We start from the raw sequence: 21,116 nt of genomic DNA on the forward strand, positions 1-21,116 counted from the left end.
TATTCATGGAAACTGTTAATCGTTATCGCATATTTGGCTGGTAGTCTAAATAATTTTGGCTAGTGAATTTCAGGAAAATTTTGGAGTCCCTACTTACATCATAATAAGATTAGATCAAATATTTTTTTATGATGATGTCACGTATAGCAAAAAAAAAAGAATAACGGATATACACTTCAATTAAGGCTTTGTCAAAGATTCTTACAGAACATCAAACAAACATTGCTCACCCCTAAGCAAGTGTACATTAAGTGTTGCCAAACATAAACCAAATTGTAAACGTGATTGCTCACCGCTAAGCAAGTACGTACACATTAGTTGTTGGTTTTGTTGAATTAATCTTCGGTCAACTTGTCATTTATCACACTTGCTGCTATTCATTGACTTGAACAAAAGGTCAATGTGAATTTGTTGAGATATAATAAAATGTATAAATAAATAAAAAGTTTTGTTTGATTGTTTCTGTACTTGATAAAACACGTACGACTATGAGTCTAAATAGTAACATCAAAAAAATATTCAGCTGGATTCAGTCCGATTCAGCAATTCCGCAGTCACCATTTGCATAAAACTAAATTCAGCTGAATTCAGCCAGATTCAACAGTTTTTTTTTAATACTAACAGATATGTAGATACAGTCATTTCTGGTAAAAATTTGGATAATAACGTGTACACACATCGAATTGATATATTTTGGATTATCAAAAATTACACATCAAATTTATATTTTAAAATAAATCAGATTATACAGATGCGATATATGAATAATTCAAATACATAAAACCACTAATAAAATAGGCAAGAAGCGAATTCATGTTCGGATAACTATAGATGATTTTGGATAATTTTATTAATTTTTAGATAATTTAAAATAATTTAAAAATTTCATAAAAACAACTCACACCTATGCTAAAATATTATTTAAAATAGATTTTTTAATAATTTTCTTAATTTTTCAGGTCATATTATTGATTAAACTACTAGATAACAATTAAAAAAAAAACTCAATTATATAATCTTATTATATTATCATGTTAATTTTTTAAATTAATCTTCCAATAATGCTTTGACAAAGCTTCTTTCATTAATTATTTACATATATTTAAGGGAAATTGTTAAAAATACCCCTTTTGGTGTGCCCCTTTTCAAAAATGTCCCTTTTAGATGTCCATTTTCAAAAATGCCCCTTTTTAAATCTGAAATTTTTATAAAGTTTTATTAGGTTTATAAGGTACTTATGGTTTGTAACTACTACTTGAAGACTCGATCCAAGTATTTATAAGGTTTTATAAGGTGTTTTAAAAAGTTTTACAAGTTATTTTAAAGGATTTTTAAGGTTTTTCAAAGGTTTTACAAGATATTTTAAAGGTTTTTAAAGGTATTTAAAATGCATTTATAAGGTATTTATAAAGTATTTATAAGATTTTAGATACATAGAAATGTAGTTTGTGTATGTTTTAATAATATTACATACATATTTGGGTAAATCTTATATTTTTAAGAGCATTTTTTATAAGGTTTTAAAAAAGGGGTATTTTTTAAAAAGTGGCATTTTTGCAAAAGCTCCTATTTTTAATAGTTCAAAAATTATTTATATTTGTAATAAGTTTAGATAATTTAGTATTTATTTATTAGTATAACAATTAATTAGACCATTTGATGATTTTATTTATTTTATTTAGATATCTTCTTTGGTACTCTATTAATATTCATAATTATTTGATGATATTTTTTCAGTTAAAGTCTTAATTATTTTGACAGATGGTACCTAAAATCACAAAATAATTCAGCTAGATTCAGCAGTTACCATTTAGAAATGTAAAAATACAGCTAGATTCAGCTGAAAATCACTAAAAATTCAGCCAGATTCAGTAATTCAGCTGAATTCAGCCAGATTCCTCGATTACCATTTAGACCCTATATCAACCAACTTATAAAAAAACCTAAATTGATTTTCTATAGTTGAATCCATGAAGAGCCGGTCCACAATGAAACACTTATAACAATGGTTCAACTGCCAAGCGGATGTAAGATTAAGATCCATCGATTTAATAAGTTTCTATAGAGGTCATTGATATATAGTATTTTCTACTTTTCTTAAGTTTTCCTAGTCTCCTAGAGGTCACTACATATATTTTTTTTTGTGCGTATAGTGTAACACAATTGAATTTGAAGTTAGATTATGACTCAACAACAACATTGATACATATATACTATTCAGCCACATGACCTTGTCATACATTTTTTGTGTTATATATTCTTAATGTTGTCGACTAATGTTGCTATATAATTTTCTAATATGCTATATATTTGTACGGCATCTATTAATCAAAAGTTAACGAGATTAATTAAGCAAACACAAAATAGGAAAACGCATCAAAAACATATGAGAGATCATATTTGAATATCATAATGATGATACTCATGGGCATAGTCAATTTACATTGTAGAAACTAGAAAGCTAGACTTGTCTTCTTTATCATCAAAAAGAAAGACTTGTCTTCTTTATCATCAAAAAGAAAGACTTGTCTTCTTTAAAGAGTACTTGGCCAAATTACATTGTTAAAAGACTTGTCCAAAATGAAAAAAGAGAATGTAATTGATAAGTTAAAAGAGATAACAATCCAGCTAATTCTGGCTAAAACATTATCATTACAACTATATGTCTATACTACTTACTTCATGACTTCATGACAAAAAAAAAAAAAAAAAAAAAAAAAAAAAAAAGATAATGGCCCATGCAGGTTTCGAACCTGCGACCTTCGCGTTATTAGCACGACGCTCTAACCAACTGAGCTAACGGGCCATTTGTTAGAGAGCTAAAATCATTTTAACTAAATTTTAAATCATCATTTTTATGCAGATTATTAGTCAAAAAAAGATGCAAGAAATGTTGAAATTATTTTTCATACGGGTTATTAGTCAAAGTATATGCAAGAAAAATGTGGAAAAGTTTGGGATATATCATCATGCATGGTTGGTGATTATATGAGTATCTTTTGACTTCTCTCTCCATTAGAGGATTCACGATCTTCTTCCTCCATTCTTTTTCCAGGTAAACCAAGAACACAATTTAGATCATATACATATGCTTAGATTTGTACAATTAGGACATGTATATATTGTTCTTCTAATATTAGAGTTTTTATCTAAACAAACTAGAAATTAAAGCTCATTTCTTGGAGAATTTTGAAGAGCTGAATTTTTCAATTTCTTGTTTGATTAAAGATTTGACAGAACTACAAAATAGGGTGGATTTGAGAAAGTTTGATGTTGCAGATTAATCAAATTCATAAGTTTTTGTCTACGTGTCCAAAAATCCTGGAGAGTCCAATCTTAAGAGTTTTCAGAGGCGAGTTTTGAGATGTTCCTTTTGATGTGAACAATTATGTTATTTGAACACTTTGAACCACCTGATATTGGAGATCATGTTTTTGTTCAGTTTCTGAGTGTAATGAATTCTTGAATTGTCAAATTTGATTTCCAATCTAGGAGTTCCTTTTGTTGTCTTAAATTGAAGATCAAGTATGTCTTGTTTTTGTTCATTTTATGAGTTTAATGAATTCTTTAATTTGATTTCTGAGTTGTGACTGAAATTGGTTAGGAACACTCATAATGGCTGAATCTGCAAGCAACACCGGTTCAAGAAAGCTTATTCAGATTGATGTGAGCTCGGATTCGGTGTGTCCATGGTGCTTTGTGGGCAAGAAGAATCTTGACAAAGCCATTGAAGCATCTAAAGATCAATACAACTTTGAGGTTACCTCTCTCACTCTCTTTTCTTTTGTTTATTTGGAGAATGATTAAGATGCTTACGGTATTCATCTCTCAAATAGATTCGATGGCGTCCGTTTTTCCTTGATCCATCTGCACCAAAAGACGGTGTGAGTAAGAAAGAGTTTTATCGACAGAAATATGGAAACAGATACGAAGGAATGTTCGCCAGAATGTCCGAGGTTTAACACATAACGATTCTTTAACATAGCTTATATGTTCTTGTTGAGAGGATCTTGAAATGATCTTTTGATTCATTACAGATCTTTAAAGGTCTTGGATTAGAGTTTGACACAGCCGGTCTCACGTAAGCACCAAGAGTTTTCTTTTATCAATCAAGAAGAGTGATTTCTTTTGTCTTTTTTTTCTTTCTTCTAAATGTTTTGTTGATAAGAACAGAGGCAACAGTCTGGATAGTCATAGACTTATACATTACACCGGTAAACAAGCGCCGGACAAACAACATAAACTTGTTGAGGAATTGTTTATCGGTTACTTCACGCAGGGAAAGTTCATCGGTGACAGGTATTTATCACAAAACTCTTGTCCTCAGAATATGTGAAACGGTTTATTTTTTGTGATAGATTAGCTTTACACATCCTTAGATGTTAAACTGGACATAAAAACTCGTTAACCTTGCGGATGATTTCAGGGAGTTTTTGGTAGAGACGGCTAAAAAGGTTGGGATAGAAGGAGCAGAAGAATTCCTCTCAGACCCCAACAATGGACTCACAGAGGTGTGTTTTCTGAATCATGTGATCATTAGAGTTATTTTCTATAGTATAATGTTGATTGATCTGTTTTGAACTTTTATATAATGAAAGGTGAAAGAAGAACTGGCAAAGTATTCTCGAAATATCACCGGAGTTCCAAATTACACTGTAAGTTTTCGCGCTACAGATCGATCTCGTTTGCTAATTTTAATGTGTCCTTATTCTTCAAGTCTTATATCCATACTTTGTGTTGTTTGGTCAGATCAATGGGAAGGTGAAACTAAGCGGCGCACAACCGCCCGAAACATTCCAGAGTGCGTTTAAAGCGGCCTCAGCTTGAAACACAAACAGTGAACTCAAGAGCTGTTGAAGTTTTACATCTATGGAGATAGTCTGTTTCTGTTGTTTGAACTTTAAGTTATTGACTTTTCAAGAAGTTGGTGTAATAAATTACTAAAACAGATTTGTTCTGTGATGGTTTGTCTAAATAATTCAGAGAAGTTGATTTCAAACATTCTTCTTCTTCTTCTTGCTCTGATCTCAAAGCAATGTTCTAGATAACAAATTCTTGAAAGATTCAAACTATTTTTCCTTCCAATCATTGTCTTGCTTATACATGTATATAGAGATATATGAGTCTATAACATTAAGAGACATCACATATTTACTGTTAAAAGGCATCTGGATATTCACAGAAGTTTTATGTACAAGTGATTTCTCTCTGTTTATTCTATTGAGCAGGACTCAACTCCTTTATGTTCTTTGAGCAAGTCTTTATTACAATGCTAAGAAGTTTCATTTTCATCAAATGCCATCACCTGAAAGATTAGATTGAAGAAATTAGGTCATGGTTCTCTTATATGACCAAGAATAGTATGAGAAATGGACCACTCTATTCATGTATGTAATAAATGTAAATGCTTAAAATGGAGATAACAATTTCTTATACAAATTGATGCACTTTGAATATCTATGAAGGAGATTGATGGAACATTCGACCAAAACTGGGTTTTAAAGTTTTGTAGAAAGCGACGAGTTACCTTTCCACAGACGGGGCAAGTTTCACTTCTCTCCATCCATTCATAAATACAGCTAAGGTGGAAATGGTGAGAACACTTGGTGATTATCTTTGGATTCTCCGGAGTGTAATCTGCACATTGTAAAACAAAGAATACTGAAACCAAAATTACCTTAAAGCACTCACAAAACGATTGCTTTATCTACGTAGTTTCATTCTACGAAAAATTTGATGTAAACTATCCTAAAGAACTAAAGACTATTAGTGGCCTAATTGCTCAGGACTGCATTAAATGAAGAAATGAAACCAATAAAGCAGAGAAAGCAACTTATAAAGATCTACTAACAACCTAACACACTCTTTATCACGCGGTAATAAGCCAAAAAACCCTGCATATAGTGGGTTCAAAGAGAATTTTACCATCAAGGCAGGTTGGACAAATATCTTCATCATCTGATTCTGCATAATGAATTTCTATCCCGGGCATTGTTTTCGACTTTGCAATGGTTGATGAACCTTTTGAATACACTTCTTTCGAACCATCATCAGAATCAGACTTACTCCATTTGGTTCCACCACCACCCAAAGATTCAGAACTCATTTCAGTATCACCTCTTAAAGGTTCCGATTCTTCACCTGAGTGGCCTGAGCCCTTAACAAAACGAAAGTACCTAGGATCAGCATCGTAAGGCAACGGTGTTGGAGGAGAATGATACACACTAGATAGAGAGTCATCGAGTGCAGTTGTTGAATTCATCACTGTAGCAGTCTCAACAGTTGAAGGTATTGGATGCATTCCCCCTCTATTAAACAAGGACGCATACTGCAAAAAAGGTAGAACGTAAGTTTCAACAAAACCGAAAACCGTATCATTGGTAATCCACTACAAAGGAGCACAAGATTCGAAGACGAAGGTGAAGAGGAAGATACCAAATCCACGAAACTCTGGAGGAAGCAATTTACGCAAGGACAGTTCCCAGTCATTGAAGTGTTTGGATTGACATAACTCTCAAAGAGATCAACTTGAAAGCAACAACAGAAAGCACCCATATCTTCAAAATCAAAACTTCAAACCTCAAGTTATCAAATTTCGAAGAGAATGAGAGAGGAAGCCAATTTCACAGAAGAGTTTCACTAGCTCCCGTAAACCAGAATCCTCTCTCTTCTTGGTGTAAAGTAAAACTCTTGTTCCTACTCAGTTGAACTACCTGTAAGAGAAACAGATAAAAATTTTACATTTCAAAAACCAAATGAATCACTAGAAGAAATTAGCTAATACACATCACAAAACAATGCAACAAAATGATTCCAAAACCTCAAAAAAAAAAACTCAGCTTTTTACAAGAATCATTGTTTAATGTACAAGCAAAAGCATAAACCTTTCAGATAAAAACCATCAATCCGATGAAACCCACAAAACCAAAACTTGAAGGATCATAAGTAAGCTCATCGATCAACATGAAATGATCAGTATCCAAATCCTTTGATCATCAAATAGATTTTTTTTTAAAAAAAGAAGAAAAAACAGAGGAATCGATGAGTACCTTTGTGATAGAGACCTGAGAAAATCCAGAAGCAAGAGAAAAAATCAATGAGAAAAACCTGGAATTTTCCGGTATTAGAATCTGTTGACTAATTCTTAATTGAAGATTTTTGCAGGTTCGTCGAAAAAGTGCAAAATAATTTTCCAGAATAATAGCGATCCTTTCTCTCTCGTCTTTGTCTTCTTCTACCTTTTGATCCATATAGCCTTTTTGGTCGAAATTTAACCAGGGGAAAACAGAAAGTTTCAGAAATCGTCCCTCTATTTTTACATATATTAAGTTTCGACCCTAAACGTTTTGATTTTAACTTTAAGCTATTCTATTCTTGTTTTGACCCATACATTTTTTATACTCTGTTTAACTTTTTCATCAGTTCCGGCTAGGCCTGGGCGTTCGGTTCCATTCAGTTCTTCAATTCTTCGGTTCGAGCTCCTTAGGATCCATAAGAGAACCGAAAAAGTTTCGGTTTGGTTCGGTTCGGTTTGGATACTTAGAAGAGAACCGATAAATAACCAAACTCCAATGGATATCAGTTCAGTTCCGGTTATTTTACCCAAAATATAAAAAAAGAACCGAAATACCTAAATATCCAGAACTTTTTTGACAAAATTGTAATGGGCCAAAATATCAAAAAATTAACAAAAATCTAATGTGTCAGAGGTTGAGACAAAATGTATTGGGCTTCGATGGAGGTTTATACACAATTGACCAAACATTTTCGGTTTCTTTCGGGTACTCATGGATAGTGTGACTGAGATCCAATCGGGTATTTAGTGGTATCCAGAACCGAACTAGAACCTTTTTTCCAGTTCGGTTCATCGGTTCCAGATTTTATGCCAAGGCCTAGTTCCGGCAATGAAAATATTACCGTTCCACATTGTTGGAGTTATGGATTTATGTTCAAATTCTAAATCATATGTTTCTGTTACCAAAAAACATAAACATACAAAGTGTGGATTTGAAATAGTCAGTAACAACAAAATGTCTTTTGAGTTTAAGAACTTGTGAGTATCCTCTAATTAATAATAGTATCCTGAATATGCCCACTTTGACGAAGGAATAAGGTCAAGTTGCTCTAAACTTATCTCTACACTTGATAACCAAACAACAGAAAATTGTAACAATCTCAAAATTCTGTCTTGCTGCAGAGACCACACCTCATTATGTGAGAGAAGCCAAAGTGTTGTCTTGAATTCAGTTACCCACCTTGGCAACTTTTCTCTGCTCTGTTTGGCCCGACAATGGGCACTGCATCTCTGTCCAACTTATTGGAACCATTGTTTCTCCTGCACAATCACCAGACCACATAAAAATTTTGTTTACTCGAACGGAAATACACTTCATAACATATAACTGCCAGAAGAAGCAATGCATATACACATTAACATACTCCAATTCCATGATGAAAACGGTTGATACTCATGATTGCCTAATGAGAACTACAAGTTGGAAATGTATTACACTTTGATATGTGACAGAGCTATAAACTTAATAATCTTGCCTTCATTACCCTATATTCAGTTACCAAGAGCAAGAAAAAAATGTACCTGCAGCACTTTCTGCTGAGACCACACCAAGTTCATTCTTAGCAGTTGACAAATAGTAAGCCCGTGCATCACCAAGAGACAGCTTTAAGAGTCCAAGTTAAGGTAACTTCAGATATTATCACCTAAAACATCATATATTACTATAGACTACACCTACGCTACATTCAATTTAAACTATATAACAAGAGATATGTAAGTAAAAAGAGAAAATGAATGGCATAATGTAACAAATCTTAGAAAAGTCTTTCCTCTGTAAGCAATGTTAAGCACTGTAAAAGAAAACCTAAGTGTGAAACATAAGCGCAAGGATACAACCATAGCTCTAACAATGTCACCAGCACGAAAAGACTGATGCATGTCAACTTTATCAATCTCTGTTGCTCTAACATCTTGTTGCCTATGAAAGAGCAAACACAAGTTAGCTCGACACATAAAAGAACAAACCTTGAAAATAAACGCGAAAGAAGGGTGAGAAATTCACCTAATTACGCCGGCAAAATTTTCACGAACGGCCTTTGAACCAACACACAAGATATCAACAGCAGCCATCCGAGCCATAACTTTAGTCACCTATCAAGAATAACAGATCATAGTCATCAAACTAAAGTCTTTCTTTCAAGTATGAACATCAATGAATCCAATAAGTGCAGGACTCACTCTTGCTATGACAACAGAACCAGGCTCTGGAATAGGACCATGTGCCTTGTGACCCGTAACTTCTACAACAGCTCTCTGCTCACCATTGTTATGATTCAATAAGTTATCCATAATAATCACAAAATCAATGAGCTATGAACGATTTACAATTGCAAATAGTAACCACAAAATTCAACGACTTCTCGGAGAAATTCAGCGAGCCCAATCAATGTAACAAAAGCCGAACCTGGTCAAGTGATTCGGGAAGAGGAGAAACAATCCGACGAGTTCCTGTGAGAGAAGCGTAGATGGTGGTGTCGTTAACATAAGCTCCTTTTCCGGCTTTAAACTCAGTCGCTTTCCCGATTACATCTCCCGGCGTTACTAGCTCCGTCGTCATATTTTCAAAAATTTCCGATTTGAGTGAGTCTCAAACAAAACCCTAGTAACCTGGGGGTTTTTGATCGAGAAAGTTTCGGAAACCATCCCTTTGATTCTATAGAAATTCAATTTCAACCCTAAATGTTTGGTTATAATTTTAAATTTTGACCCATAATGTTTTGATATTAACTAATTCAACCTTGTTAGACTTAAATACCCGAATCTGACCCGGATACACCTAATACCCGAATCCGACCCGGTTATTACCCAGTTTCAACTCTCAACACTTGCAGAAAAACTCTCAAAAATTCGAGTAATTGAAAATCCAATAAACAAGCGGGACCTAAATTTTGAAATCTCTCTATCCAGATCCGTTTCTCCGTCACAGTTTATCTCTCTCCGTCACCGGAACCGGCGAGATTAGTCTTCGGGATTCCCAGATCTACTCGTCTACTTCTTCCTCCGTTCGCTGTGTTCATCGGATTATTCAATTCGCTCGATAGTTGCTGCATTTCGCGAATTGATTAGGTTAAAAGCGTCTATGTACTCCTGTTTTCTCGCTCGATTTGAGTAACCTAGGTATTTCGCTACGTTTCTGTTCTGTTTGTTTTGGATTTGAAGAAAAGATGCGAAGTGTGAGTAGAAAATTTGGAAGTTTCATGAAGATTTGAGGGATTGAGTTAGGTATTGTAGTTGTAGAGAGAATGCAGAGTTTATCGAACTCAGCTCCGACACCGGAGGCAATATTAGAATGGTTACAGAAGGAAATGGGGTATAGGCAATTAGGTCCGTATAATGGATCAAGCAAATCTCATGTTCCTTCTATTGATGCTATAAGGAAGATTTGTAGAGGGAATATGATACCTATTTGGAATTTTTTGATAAACCGAGTGAAATCGGAGAAGACAGTGGAGAGAATTAGGCGGAACATTACGGTTCATGGAGGAAGTAGTAACGCTAGCATTGGGAGTTCTGTGAATCCTGGGAAGGAGGAGAGTAAGGGTAAAGGAAGACGGAAGGAAAAGACAGTGTCTGGGGAGAGTTCGAGTTATGCAGAGGATAGAGAGGCTGCATTGCAGGAAAGGGAATTAGCTGCAAAGGAAGTGGAGAGGTTGAGGAACATAGTGAGGAGGCAAAGAAAAGATTTGAAAGCTCGAATGTTGGAGGTCTCTAGAGAAGAAGCAGAACGGAAGAGGATGCTTGACGAAAGAGCAAATTACAGGTATGATTTGAATCTTAATTTTGAACACAGTATTTTAATACATTGCGCCTCAGTTGTAAAAGACTACTATAGAAAATAACTGCACCAGTCAGCTCAAGCTCATTTAATACTTTCTCATGTTGTGGTTTTGCTTTACTATCATTAGTGTCATGTCCTCAACTGAACCATTCTAAGTACATTCTTTATGTGTACCATGATTAGCTGATTAGAGTTTTGGTGGTATTTCGATTTCCTTCTCTGTGATTTCAGGAGCCACATATATATAGCCTTGAAGTATTCTTTTTTGCTATTTTGAGTCTCCAATGATCTCGATATACCTCTAGAAGAATATGTATATGGGATCTCGTCAGGCTAGTTTGTTGCTTTAGTTTCATGGTTATGCCACATCAACCATTCTTAAGTTTGTATTTGTACTTGGCGATATTGATGTTCTATCCACCCCTTTCACGAAGATCTATCAACAGCATTTAACTCTGTTGAAATGCATTGATATTGTTGATACAATTAATGGAAATCTTTGTTTCTGTTATGTTCAGTAGATCTTTCAAATTGTTAAATGAGTTTTTTTTTTTTTTTTCCTTTTTTCAGACACAAGCAAGCATTGTTGGAAGCATATGATCAACAATGCGACGAAGCAACAAGAATATTTGCAGAGTATCACAAAAGGCTACAAGTCTACGTTAATCAAGCAAATGATGCACAGCGGTCTGTCAATTCGTCGAATGAAGTGTTAAGCAGCCTCAGTGCTAACAGTGAGAGGGAAGCTGTTTATTCCACTGTCAAAGGAACTAAGTCTGCGGATGATGTTATTCTCATGGAAACAACCCGAGAACGAAATATCAGGATAGTTTGTGATTTACTTGCATCACGCATGATTGAAAGAATACGTAACTCCTTCCCTGCATACGAAGGAAATGGAATTTGTTCACATCCTGAGCTGGAAACAGCGAAGCTGGGTTTTGAATATGATGGAGAAATAACTGATGAGATGAAAACTGTTATAGTAAATTCCCTGAGGGGTCCTCCTCTGCTGCTTCAGGCTATTGCTGCATACACTTTACGCATTAAGACCCTGATATCCAGAGAGATGGAGAAGATTGATGTCAGAGCGGATGCTGAAATGTTAAGGTGTCTCCTGAATTTCCTTCTTATGCCTTTCTCTGTTATTGTACATTCCTGATTCTGCGGGGTGTGGTTCACTCAAATGCACCTTGCATGCTATTTTGCTAATTTTCTTGACACTGAAGTGGAAGATTATGAAACTCATATAGCAAATTAGTACTTATTCTTTGTATTTTGATCTGGTCGATATGAGCGGTTCCTGGACTTCCTTGAAAATATGTTTGATCAATGATAATTGTATCTCTATCTCCTATCAATTTTTCAGTTTTCACTGAGTGAGACATCTCTGCTTTCTTAAGTTTTTGTTCCAGGGTTGCTTTGGACTAACATAAGCAATTGGATGTCAATCTATTTACAGGTATAAGTTTGAGAACAACCGGGTAACAGACAATTCTTCTTCTGATGTGAGCTCGCCTTTGAGTTATCAGTTTAATGGTAATGGGAAGATAGGCACAGATACTCATTTCCAGGGATCTAACAACCAGCTCCTTGAACGGCAGGTTGCTTTCTTTGTCTAGTTTTGCTGGTTTCTTCCTTTTAATATGAACATATAGAGAAAGCAGAGTTAAAATTCAAATTTAGCAAATGAATACTTTAGACAGATATATTCGGTTTGTTTTTCTAGTACTGTATTTGTATGTGTTGCACTGTATGGCCATATGTTTAGAGTCTGTTTATCTTACCTTTCACCTGTGCTACGTTTTTCAGAAAGCGCATGTTCAACAATTTCTGGCTACTGAAGATGCACTAAACAAAGCGGCTGAAGCTCGTGATTTATGCCAAAAATTTATTAACCGTTTGCATGGAAGTGCTGATGCAGCTACACATTCGTTTGCTGGAGGCACAACACAGAATGGTAGCAATCTTAGACAATTTGAGGTAGATGCCAGATTCCCTTGGTTTCTTTAGTTTCAACCTTTCACTTGAATCTAAAAAGACTAATCATGTTCCTATACAAATCTTACAGTCAAAACATTCTTATACTTGTTATGTATCCGGGCACTGCATAACTGATTCTCAGTTATCATGAAAGTTCATTGTATGTTTAATATACATGCTGATATACTTGCTTGAACAAGCTATCAATTTTTCCTTTGCAGTTGGATGTATGGGGAAAGGAAAGAGAAGCTGCTGGTTTGAGGGCTAGCTTAAACACATTGTTATCTGAAATACAACGGCTGAATAAATTATGTGCAGAAAGAAAAGAAGCTGAAGATTCCTTGAAGAAGAAGTGGAAGAAAATTGAGGAATTTGATGCTCGCAGATCCGAACTTGAAACCATATATTCAACTCTTCTCAAGGCTAACATGGTAATATCCCAACTGAATCTTTCATTAAATTGTGATAATTACCATGAGTAATACTCTGTATCATGACCTTCCTTTTTATATAGGATGCTGTTGCATTCTGGAATCAACAACCACTAGCTGCAAGGGAATATGCATCAGCCACTGTAATTCCAGCTAGTGAAGTTGTTGTGGACATTTCAAACAGCGCAAAAGATTTCATTGAGAAAGAAGTGTCTGCTTTCTTTCAAAGTCCTGATAACAGTCTTTATATGCTTCCAGCAACTCCTCAGGTGTGTAAGTTGTCATATGACATTCTGATGTATTTTATCAATCCATTTCTACGTGATACAATTGTCTTTCAGTTAATTTGTAGGATATATTGAACTCATAATCGAAGACGGATATTTGTTGAATAATATAAAAACAATAGAAGTTCATATAGAAAAGTGTGGTATATGTTCAAGGTTCTTTTGGTCTGTAAATCAAATAATCATGCAGCAAAAGAAATTTTGGAGTTTATGGTTCAGGTTAAAATTTTGTTGCTTTCATAGGTGTAACAGAACTTGCAATTAGAAGACCATTTTCTTTCAACTTTGCAAACTTGCATGTAAATGCCTCGATTCTGTTTATTTATATGAACGTTTTCTTAATCAGGGACTTCTGGAGTCTATGGGAGCTAATGGATCGACAGGACCTGAAGCTGTTGCATATGCAGAGAAGAATGCTGCTCTATTAACGGCAAGAGCTGGTGCAAGAGATCCATCAGCAATTCCATCTATATGTCGCATTTCTGCTGCCCTTCAATATCCTGCAGGTAAGATTTTTTTCTTCTTTTTTAAAAAATCCAAGGACATATAGTTCATCCCTCTGGAAAAAATTTATTTGCATTGAATCATCCAAGTTTCAAGGAGCTTTTTAATGAAACTATTGCTCACTGCTTCATGAATGACAATCTTTTTCAATGCAATGCAAAATCATAAAACAAACATAAAAATAAAAAAAATAAAAAAAATCTTACCTATTACGTCGATTGAGGTATGCTATAATAGCCAAAAGGTTTAATGATGGCCACTAGTTGCATATTATGACTACGCTTTGGATCTGTTGTTGTTTTCAAGCATAAAATGGAGCACTTTTATATGATATACTTAGAAATCTTCATAGACCAAAATTCTTAGTGGCTTCTTAGTACGGCTTGCTTACCATCTATATTCTGCTTCGTAAATAGGTCTGGAGCGTTCAGATGCAAGTTTGGCCTCAGTGTTAGAGTCTCTTGAATTCTGCTTAAGGGTTCGTGGTTCTGAAGCTTGTGTTTTAGAAGACTTAGCAAAGGCAATCGATTTGGTCCATATACGGCAGGATCTAGTTGAGAGTGGCCATTCTCTGTTAGATCATGCTTTCCGTGCCCAGCAAAAATATGAAAGGTAAAGTGTGTGCCTCCGTACTCTGGTCTACATGGGCCACCATTATCTTATTTATTACCCCCACACTATCTTATGTTAACTTTCACTGCACTAATTATGAATCTTGTATGCAGAACAACTAACTACTGCCTAGATCTAGCTTCTGAACAAGAGAATACAATATCAGACCAATGGTTGCCTGAACTTAGGACTGCAGTCCAGAATGCGCAAGCTTCCTCCGAGCATTGCAAATACGTCAGGGGTTTGGTATGGAACTACCTTTATGTATAATTCTTTTTTGTTATGCTTAATATGGTACTGACGGTGACCGTCTTCATGTGTCTTCACATGGACGTTCTTAACTCATATCACTTCCAAAGTATGGCGAATATGTACCATAAAATGAGAAGCATAAAAGCTGCTTGATAGTGCTTAGTGCTTATATGTTTTTGGGATTTAGAAATCCTTTTATTTGGTCTTCTTTATGACTAGTTAAGCTTGCCTATGAAAAGAATCAGGTTTTCATTTGACAATTGCTTACAAAATTGCAACTAAAGTTTACGGTTCTAGTCCTTTTTCTATTCTTCACTCTCTTTCCTTATAGGAAGCTTAATACAATTCTTTTTGTTTGTGTTTCAAATGCAGCTTGATGAATGGTGGGAACAACCTGCAGCAACAGTTGTGGATTGGGTCACTGTAGATGGTCAAAGTGTTGCAGCTTGGCAAAACCATGTCAAACAGCTTCTTGCCTTTTACGATAAAGAATCATTGCGAACGTAAAGACCCATCATTACCGCTCTCAATTCTCATTATACACAGTGGTGAATCTTATCTTCAACAACAATGTTTGCAAAGTGGGAAAGCTCGACGTGCAATTTGTAAAGAAAATGGTAACTCTTCTTCTCTATTAACAAACCGTTTCTCTTTGTGTTTGTCGATATAGTTCCTCAGGTTTCGTTTTCAAATCATTGCGGGAAATTCATGTGTTTCGCCATTGTGTTATTGGGTTTTGTTAAGTATTTCCGTGTGTTTCTGATTCTCTTAATCAGTCTTGTATCACGAGGTTTGTGTTTCATACATTTGTAGCTAATATGAATCAGTTTTCTGCAATCTTTGTAAGCTTTTTGTTTTTCTAATTTGACGTCAAACTTTGAATGTGAATGTTGAGAAATAGTTTTTGTGTTACCAACTACTTGTTTGTTGTGTACAAGCAACGACCGTGAGGGTTCTGAGGAATAGTCTCAAACATTAAACTCTCGTGAAGATTAGATTATGTTGGACAACCCTTTATTTCAGGTAAAATGGAACCACACCGGAAGAATTATGTCAGGAATATTAGTTGTTACCAAATCCAAATTTAATTAGAATACTGTTTTCAAGCTAGTAGCAACTATAGATATAATCAATTACTAAATTTTCTTATTACATGTGAAATTCAAAGATCAATCAACATAAACAAAGTGATAAATACCAAGCTTTTGTTATTTTGTTCCTTGTCTTCCAAACACTGAAAACAATAATGGCGAATCACGAGACAGAAAAGAACAAAAAAACTTTTTGAAGAAACATGTTTATGTGTCTTATAATATCAGAGACAAAACAACTCTAAAAACAGAGCTCCAAAATGTCTTCTCTTCTCATCCTCATCTTCATTGCCTCAATCATAGCATTCAGTAATTACTCTTCAGTTGCTGCTACAACTCTACCTGACACTGTCCATTGTAACAACAATAACCACTTTTCAGTCTCAGGTATCATCACCAAAAACTGGCTTTAGTATATTTTAAAAACTTTTCTCCTTTCTGTTCTGAGAAGTTGTCTTCTTCCGTGTGAATTTGTGCAGGTGGGCTTGATTGCATACAAGAAAAACCAAGTTTTAGACATGAGACAAAAGGTTATCACAGAGAATTTCAGGTTTTGTGTCCTTTCTCTGAGGTGAGATGTGCAAAGACTCGACGGATTCTTAAACATATTAGGCAAGCAAGAAGAAGAGATCATCAACACAAAAAGAGGAGATCATCAAGATTCCTGCAAAACAAAGCAAATTCAAACAAAATTCCATCAGATAAGAAGTTCTTTTTCCCACATCCATGGTTTCTTCCTCCAAACCCGTTTGCGCCACCACATTCGATTTTTCCACCAAACCCATTTGCGCCACCACCTTCGATTTTCCCACCCAATCCATTTAAGCCGCCGCCACCTTCGTTTCTCCCACCAAACCCGTTTCAGCCACCACCTCCTTCAATATTTCCTCCAAACCCATTTCAGCCTCGTCCTCCGCCACCATCGGTATTTCCTCCATTATTTCCTCAGCCACCTCCCCCTCCATCAATATTTCCTCCATTATTTCCTCAGCCACCTCCTGCTTCTCCACCGTCAATATTCCCTCCAAACCCATTTCAGCCTCGTCCTCCTCAGCCACCTCCTGCTCCTCCATCGATATTCCCTCCAAACCCATTTCAGCCTCGTCCTCCTCAGCCGCCTCCTGCTCCTCCATCGATATTCCCTCCAAACCCATTTCAGCCTCGTCCTCCTCAGCCACCTCCTACTCCTCCATCCTTATTCCCTCCGATATTTCCTCAGCCTCCTCCAGCTGCAGCTTCTCCTCCTCCATCAATATTCCCTCCAAACCCATTTCAACCTCGTCCTCCTCAGCCTCCTCCCACTCCTCCTCCATCGATATTCCCTCCAAACCCATTTCAGCCTCATCCTCCTCTTCCCAGTCCTCCTCCACCATGGTCTCTCTTTCCTCCACTGCCACCGATCTTTCCAGGCTTACATCCACCACCGCCACCACCTCCTCCCCCTCCTCCACCTCCATCGTTTTTTCCATTTCCTCCATTCCCATTCTTACCACCACCACGCAACCCTGGCCCTCCTCCTGCTTCATCTTCTTCAGCAAACAAGCAGCCTCCTTAATCGAACAAGAGTATCATATGTATATACCAAACATTTAGTTGAGAGATGAACTATATGTTGTATATGACAGTCATATTTACATAAGGTTAAAGAATAAAGATGAGTTTTCAACTCCTACAGGATATTTATATTGCATCTGTTCTTGAATCTATAGATCTAGATACTCTAGCTCAAATCAAGCTTCAGACGCAAGAAAACAAGAACTCCTTTCTATCAAATCGAACGCACTACATGATACAGACATGTCAACAAGAGTGTGAGAAAGAGAAGGGCAATAAGTGACATTTCTATTAGACCATATACTTGAAAAGTACCATTACATGGAGCAATCTCTTGTTATGGATTCGTGAATCTTGCTACATCATTCTACTTAGTCTTTACTATATCATGAGAATAGTTGCAGCTCGATAAAAGTAGTGAGTCGCATTTATATACACCAATCTAAACCTACTGATACCCTGGAAAAATGTAACCTGACTTACCAAAAGGAACAAAATTATCAAACAGTGGTCATAAAGAAGAAAATAAATAAACAGATCTTTTATCTTCTTGTTCTCTTCTGGGAATGATCTATATCATTGCAGAAGCTTCTGGTTTCAGTAGGAGAATCTCCTTCTTCATCCGCGATGCCATTACAATTATCCTAATGAAAAAAGATACATAGCATCAATATACAAACTAAAATACATAGCAAAATTTTATAAGAATCACTTGCAGAGTAGTGGACCTCTTTTTCTTTTTATTTCTTTCCACTGTAAAAATGTTACAGGCATACCTCAGAAGCAAAAGCAGCAGAAGAATACTCGCGATCTGCTCTTTTCCGAAGGCTTAACTGCACAGATATCATGGTCTCTGGCATGTTAACACCCGATGACTTAAGTGCTTCAGTTAAAGTGTGTAGTACCCTGTTCAAAAATCAAACCAAAACCAGTATGAGCTTCAATCAAATATATATCCATTTGAAATTTCCTCCAACCCTGAATCTGTTTAAGTACAAAAGCAGTTACGATCTTACACAACGGCGTCACCACCTATTGAGGAAGAGAAGCACTATTCCACAAAGAGAGGCTTTGAATTATGGTTTTGCCAAACTTATTTCTGTAAGTCCTCCTAAGTTCACAGCATCTATGTCATTTCACTCTGTACACTAACCCACACTTCCTTCCGAAAACATGAATTAAATTACGGAACAAACAAAAGCTTTTTTCAGCTACATATTAGTTACCTTTGTGAACAGACGGTGGACAAGCTGGGTGATATAGCCTCGTTTGAGTTGAACAAATCATCTGTATTGCAATTGACTGGTTTTGGTTGCCAAAAGTCATGCTGAACAAACTGCAGCGAAGGCTCGGTTGGTAGATACGATGGAACTGCTGAAACAGGACAGCCTTCAAGAATCTTGGTATTAACTGCTGAGTCGATATCAGGATCCGCGTAATTTTGCATATCCGAGAGCAAACCGGAAGTAGCCGCAACGTTATCATTACTTGAAAAGCTCTTACCGATTTTAGGATGGTCATTGACCTCCACAACAGACCCATAATTATTTCTCTGCATCAAAGTTACATGAAACAGTTGTCAAAAAGACCAAGAAAGATGAAACAGTTAGCACAATAAACCATGTTTCTCTTAAAAAATAACAAAAACGATCAATATAACAGAAAACCAACCAAGGATAGATAGACAAAATCTCAAGAAAAGGCACAAAGCAAAAAGATAGGAGAATGAATATACCCATGGAATCAATTTGGTTGGCCCTTGATCCCACATTTGGTGATCAGATCCTTCATACATGTGAACTTTCTCTTGTAAAAAGTGAATATACTCTATAACCTGATACAACATAAAAGCAAAACAAATTTGATAAAGCATCTAAAACTAAAAACACATGTTCTTGACAAAATTACACATCTTCTCTTCTACCTCCAATAAGAAAGAAGCTTTATCTCGTTTCTGATCATTCTGATTCTGAGGTATTATATCCATTAAACTCTGAAATCTGTATCCACCCACCAAGATTCACAAATTAGGAAACTTTCTGGTCATTAATCACTATTACCCATTTTATAAAATCGGATAAAAATCAAAACTTTGAACATTCTTTATATTACCTTTCATTGATTTTGCTTCTTCTTCGTTGCTCTGTTTCTGAATGTTTCGATCTACACGAGCTTCGATTTCTCCTCCCTGTTGATGAATCATTTCGGGAAGGTAAGTTACTGTATACGTCGGCTTCTAATTGCTCATCGACGTCAGGAGAGTTCATTGTTCGATGGAATCAACACCGGAGATGGTGTAGTGACTAAACTCCGGCGAGCGAGAGACTGATTGATATGTCTCGAGAGAAGGTTGAAAAAAAATTAAAATTAAATAAATAATGTGAAAGACTCAAAAGCCCATTTCAAACGAATAATTTCAGGCCCAACGTTATCATTTCAAACGGGTAAAGCCTTTTAAGTAGTAAGTCAGTTGTTACTTGGGGATTTTATTTGGATATTAATCAGGAATTTATTTTGTAATTTTATTATTACTAGATAATTACCCACGCTACGCGTAGGGTTTGTTTTGAAAATTGTTAAAAAAAAATTATATCGAATGTTCTTGTTGCTAATTTATGTTTTTTTTTGTTTGTTTGTTATCGTGTAGTTAATAAAATTAGATCCATCTTATGTAGTTACAATTTTTGTGGTTACAGTTATTTTTGACCCGAAATATCAATTTATGTATTTTCATGTATAAATTTGATTTTTTATATATCTAAGATCCTAATATTTTTCATTATCATGACTACATACAATAATAATATAGGATATTTTGATACAGTAATATATAATTATGTTACTTGTGTGGTTTGAAACCTGTCTAACTTAATTATAAAAAAAAATTCATTGATCTATTAACTCTCCTGATCTAGTGCCCCGACCACATCATAATAGGCTTATGATTAAATACTGGATTGACATAATTTGAACAAAATTTGAAGAGTTTTCATATGAAAAAAAAAATAAAGCAAAAAATTAAAGAGTCATTTATCATCACTTTTAGATCTTCTACTATTGCATATAGCCACATAAAATATATAGTCGTGTCTTGAATTCCTTAGTATGTCTAACATCTCAAAGATTTAAGGTAAAATTATTAAACTAATAAGATTGCATACAACACATATTTATCGTATATGAACCATAAAACGTAATAATGAAAAAAGATTTAAGATAAAATTATTAAACTAATAAGGTGTTAGGGAGCAAACAACTAAACTACAACACATATTTATTTTTAGTTATTAGTCACCATTGATAAAAAGAAAAAAAAAATTAGTAAAATAAGAAGAGTAAAATGAAGAACTTTATAATTTTATAATTTTATAATATTAACATAATTTTATAATTTTCATATTTTGAAAAAATAAGTTAAGAGTAGGATTTAAGAGGATTTAATGCAATAAAGAACTTTTGTTTTTTTCATTTAATTTTGCAAAAAAATTTTATTTAAATAATGTAAAATGACACATGTCATTTGCTTGTGTGATGATGTGGCACTTATAT

At 35.1% G+C, this 21,116-nt stretch overlaps 6 protein-coding genes and 1 non-coding gene across 11 annotated transcripts; 3 read left to right on the forward strand and 4 right to left on the reverse strand.

Moving 5' to 3' along the window:
* Positions 1-2,732: 2,732 nt before the first annotated feature.
* TRNAI-AAU lies at positions 2,733-2,806 on the reverse strand. Its single transcript has one exon. It is a non-coding gene; the product is annotated as a tRNA-Ile (tRNA).
* Positions 2,807-2,905: 99 nt separating this feature from the next.
* Positions 2,906-5,010, forward strand: LOC9306884 (uncharacterized protein YwbO). Of its 3 annotated transcripts, none has more exons than XM_021017318.1 (9): positions 2,945-3,055; positions 3,229-3,352; positions 3,605-3,759; positions 3,837-3,956; positions 4,038-4,081; positions 4,174-4,299; positions 4,427-4,511; positions 4,599-4,655; positions 4,750-5,010. In XM_021017318.1, the coding sequence occupies exons 2-9, from the start codon at positions 3,271-3,273 to the stop codon at positions 4,825-4,827; spliced, it is 747 nt and encodes a 248-aa protein (XP_020872977.1). In that variant the 5' UTR covers positions 2,945-3,055; positions 3,229-3,270; the 3' UTR covers positions 4,828-5,010. The 3 variants fall into 3 exon arrangements, with proteins under 3 accessions (XP_020872978.1, XP_020872977.1, XP_020872979.1); XM_021017320.1 differs by having other exon boundaries at positions 3,280-3,352; XM_021017319.1 differs by lacking the exon at positions 3,229-3,352 and having other exon boundaries at positions 2,906-3,055.
* Positions 5,011-5,061: 51 nt separating this feature from the next.
* On the reverse strand, positions 5,062-7,238 carry LOC9304821 (E3 ubiquitin-protein ligase At3g02290). Of its 2 annotated transcripts, none has more exons than XM_021017326.1 (5): positions 7,050-7,238; positions 6,436-6,713; positions 5,926-6,328; positions 5,528-5,637; positions 5,062-5,305 (listed from the first exon to the last, which is right to left on the reverse strand). In XM_021017326.1, the coding sequence occupies exons 2-5, from the start codon at positions 6,553-6,555 to the stop codon at positions 5,273-5,275; spliced, it is 666 nt and encodes a 221-aa protein (XP_020872985.1). In that variant the 5' UTR covers positions 6,556-6,713; positions 7,050-7,238; the 3' UTR covers positions 5,062-5,272. The 2 variants fall into 2 exon arrangements, with proteins under 2 accessions (XP_020872985.1, XP_002870814.1); XM_002870768.2 differs by having other exon boundaries at positions 6,436-6,696; positions 7,050-7,135.
* Positions 7,239-7,987: 749 nt separating this feature from the next.
* Positions 7,988-9,682, reverse strand: LOC9306885 (exosome complex component CSL4). Its single transcript, XM_021017331.1, has 6 exons — positions 9,480-9,682; positions 9,254-9,328; positions 9,078-9,166; positions 8,909-8,993; positions 8,597-8,678; positions 7,988-8,335 (listed from the first exon to the last, which is right to left on the reverse strand). The coding sequence occupies exons 1-6, from the start codon at positions 9,630-9,632 to the stop codon at positions 8,244-8,246; spliced, it is 576 nt and encodes a 191-aa protein (XP_020872990.1). The 5' UTR covers positions 9,633-9,682; the 3' UTR covers positions 7,988-8,243.
* A 188-nt stretch (positions 9,683-9,870) lies between these two features.
* Positions 9,871-15,859, forward strand: LOC9306886 (AUGMIN subunit 5). Its single transcript, XM_002868703.2, has 10 exons — positions 9,871-10,835; positions 11,424-11,963; positions 12,316-12,457; positions 12,666-12,836; positions 13,058-13,267; positions 13,351-13,536; positions 13,901-14,060; positions 14,475-14,670; positions 14,784-14,916; positions 15,295-15,859. Exons 1-10 carry the CDS (start codon positions 10,318-10,320, stop codon positions 15,427-15,429), a joined length of 2,391 nt encoding a protein of 796 aa, XP_002868749.1. The 5' UTR covers positions 9,871-10,317; the 3' UTR covers positions 15,430-15,859.
* A 184-nt stretch (positions 15,860-16,043) lies between these two features.
* LOC9304822 (vegetative cell wall protein gp1) lies at positions 16,044-17,692 on the forward strand. The gene is made up of 2 exons (XM_002868704.2): positions 16,044-16,400; positions 16,493-17,692. Exons 1-2 carry the CDS (start codon positions 16,274-16,276, stop codon positions 17,566-17,568), a joined length of 1,203 nt encoding a protein of 400 aa, XP_002868750.1. The 5' UTR covers positions 16,044-16,273; the 3' UTR covers positions 17,569-17,692.
* A 141-nt stretch (positions 17,693-17,833) lies between these two features.
* On the reverse strand, positions 17,834-19,982 carry LOC9304823 (transcription factor BIM3). 2 transcript variants are annotated; one of them, XM_002870770.2, is made up of 6 exons: positions 19,680-19,975; positions 19,492-19,567; positions 19,303-19,401; positions 18,794-19,119; positions 18,344-18,473; positions 17,834-18,211 (listed from the first exon to the last, which is right to left on the reverse strand). In XM_002870770.2, the coding sequence occupies exons 1-6, from the start codon at positions 19,832-19,834 to the stop codon at positions 18,110-18,112; spliced, it is 888 nt and encodes a 295-aa protein (XP_002870816.1). In that variant the 5' UTR covers positions 19,835-19,975; the 3' UTR covers positions 17,834-18,109. The 2 variants fall into 2 exon arrangements, with proteins under 2 accessions (XP_002870816.1, XP_020872968.1); XM_021017309.1 differs by lacking the exon at positions 17,834-18,211 and adding an exon at positions 18,584-18,678 and having other exon boundaries at positions 18,381-18,473; positions 19,680-19,982.
* Between the last annotated feature and the right edge of the window lie 1,134 nt (positions 19,983-21,116).

Source organism: Arabidopsis lyrata, assembly GCF_000004255.2.
Source record: "Arabidopsis lyrata subsp. lyrata unplaced genomic scaffold ARALYscaffold_7, whole genome shotgun sequence".
Taxonomy (NCBI): Eukaryota; Viridiplantae; Streptophyta; class Magnoliopsida; order Brassicales; family Brassicaceae; genus Arabidopsis; species Arabidopsis lyrata.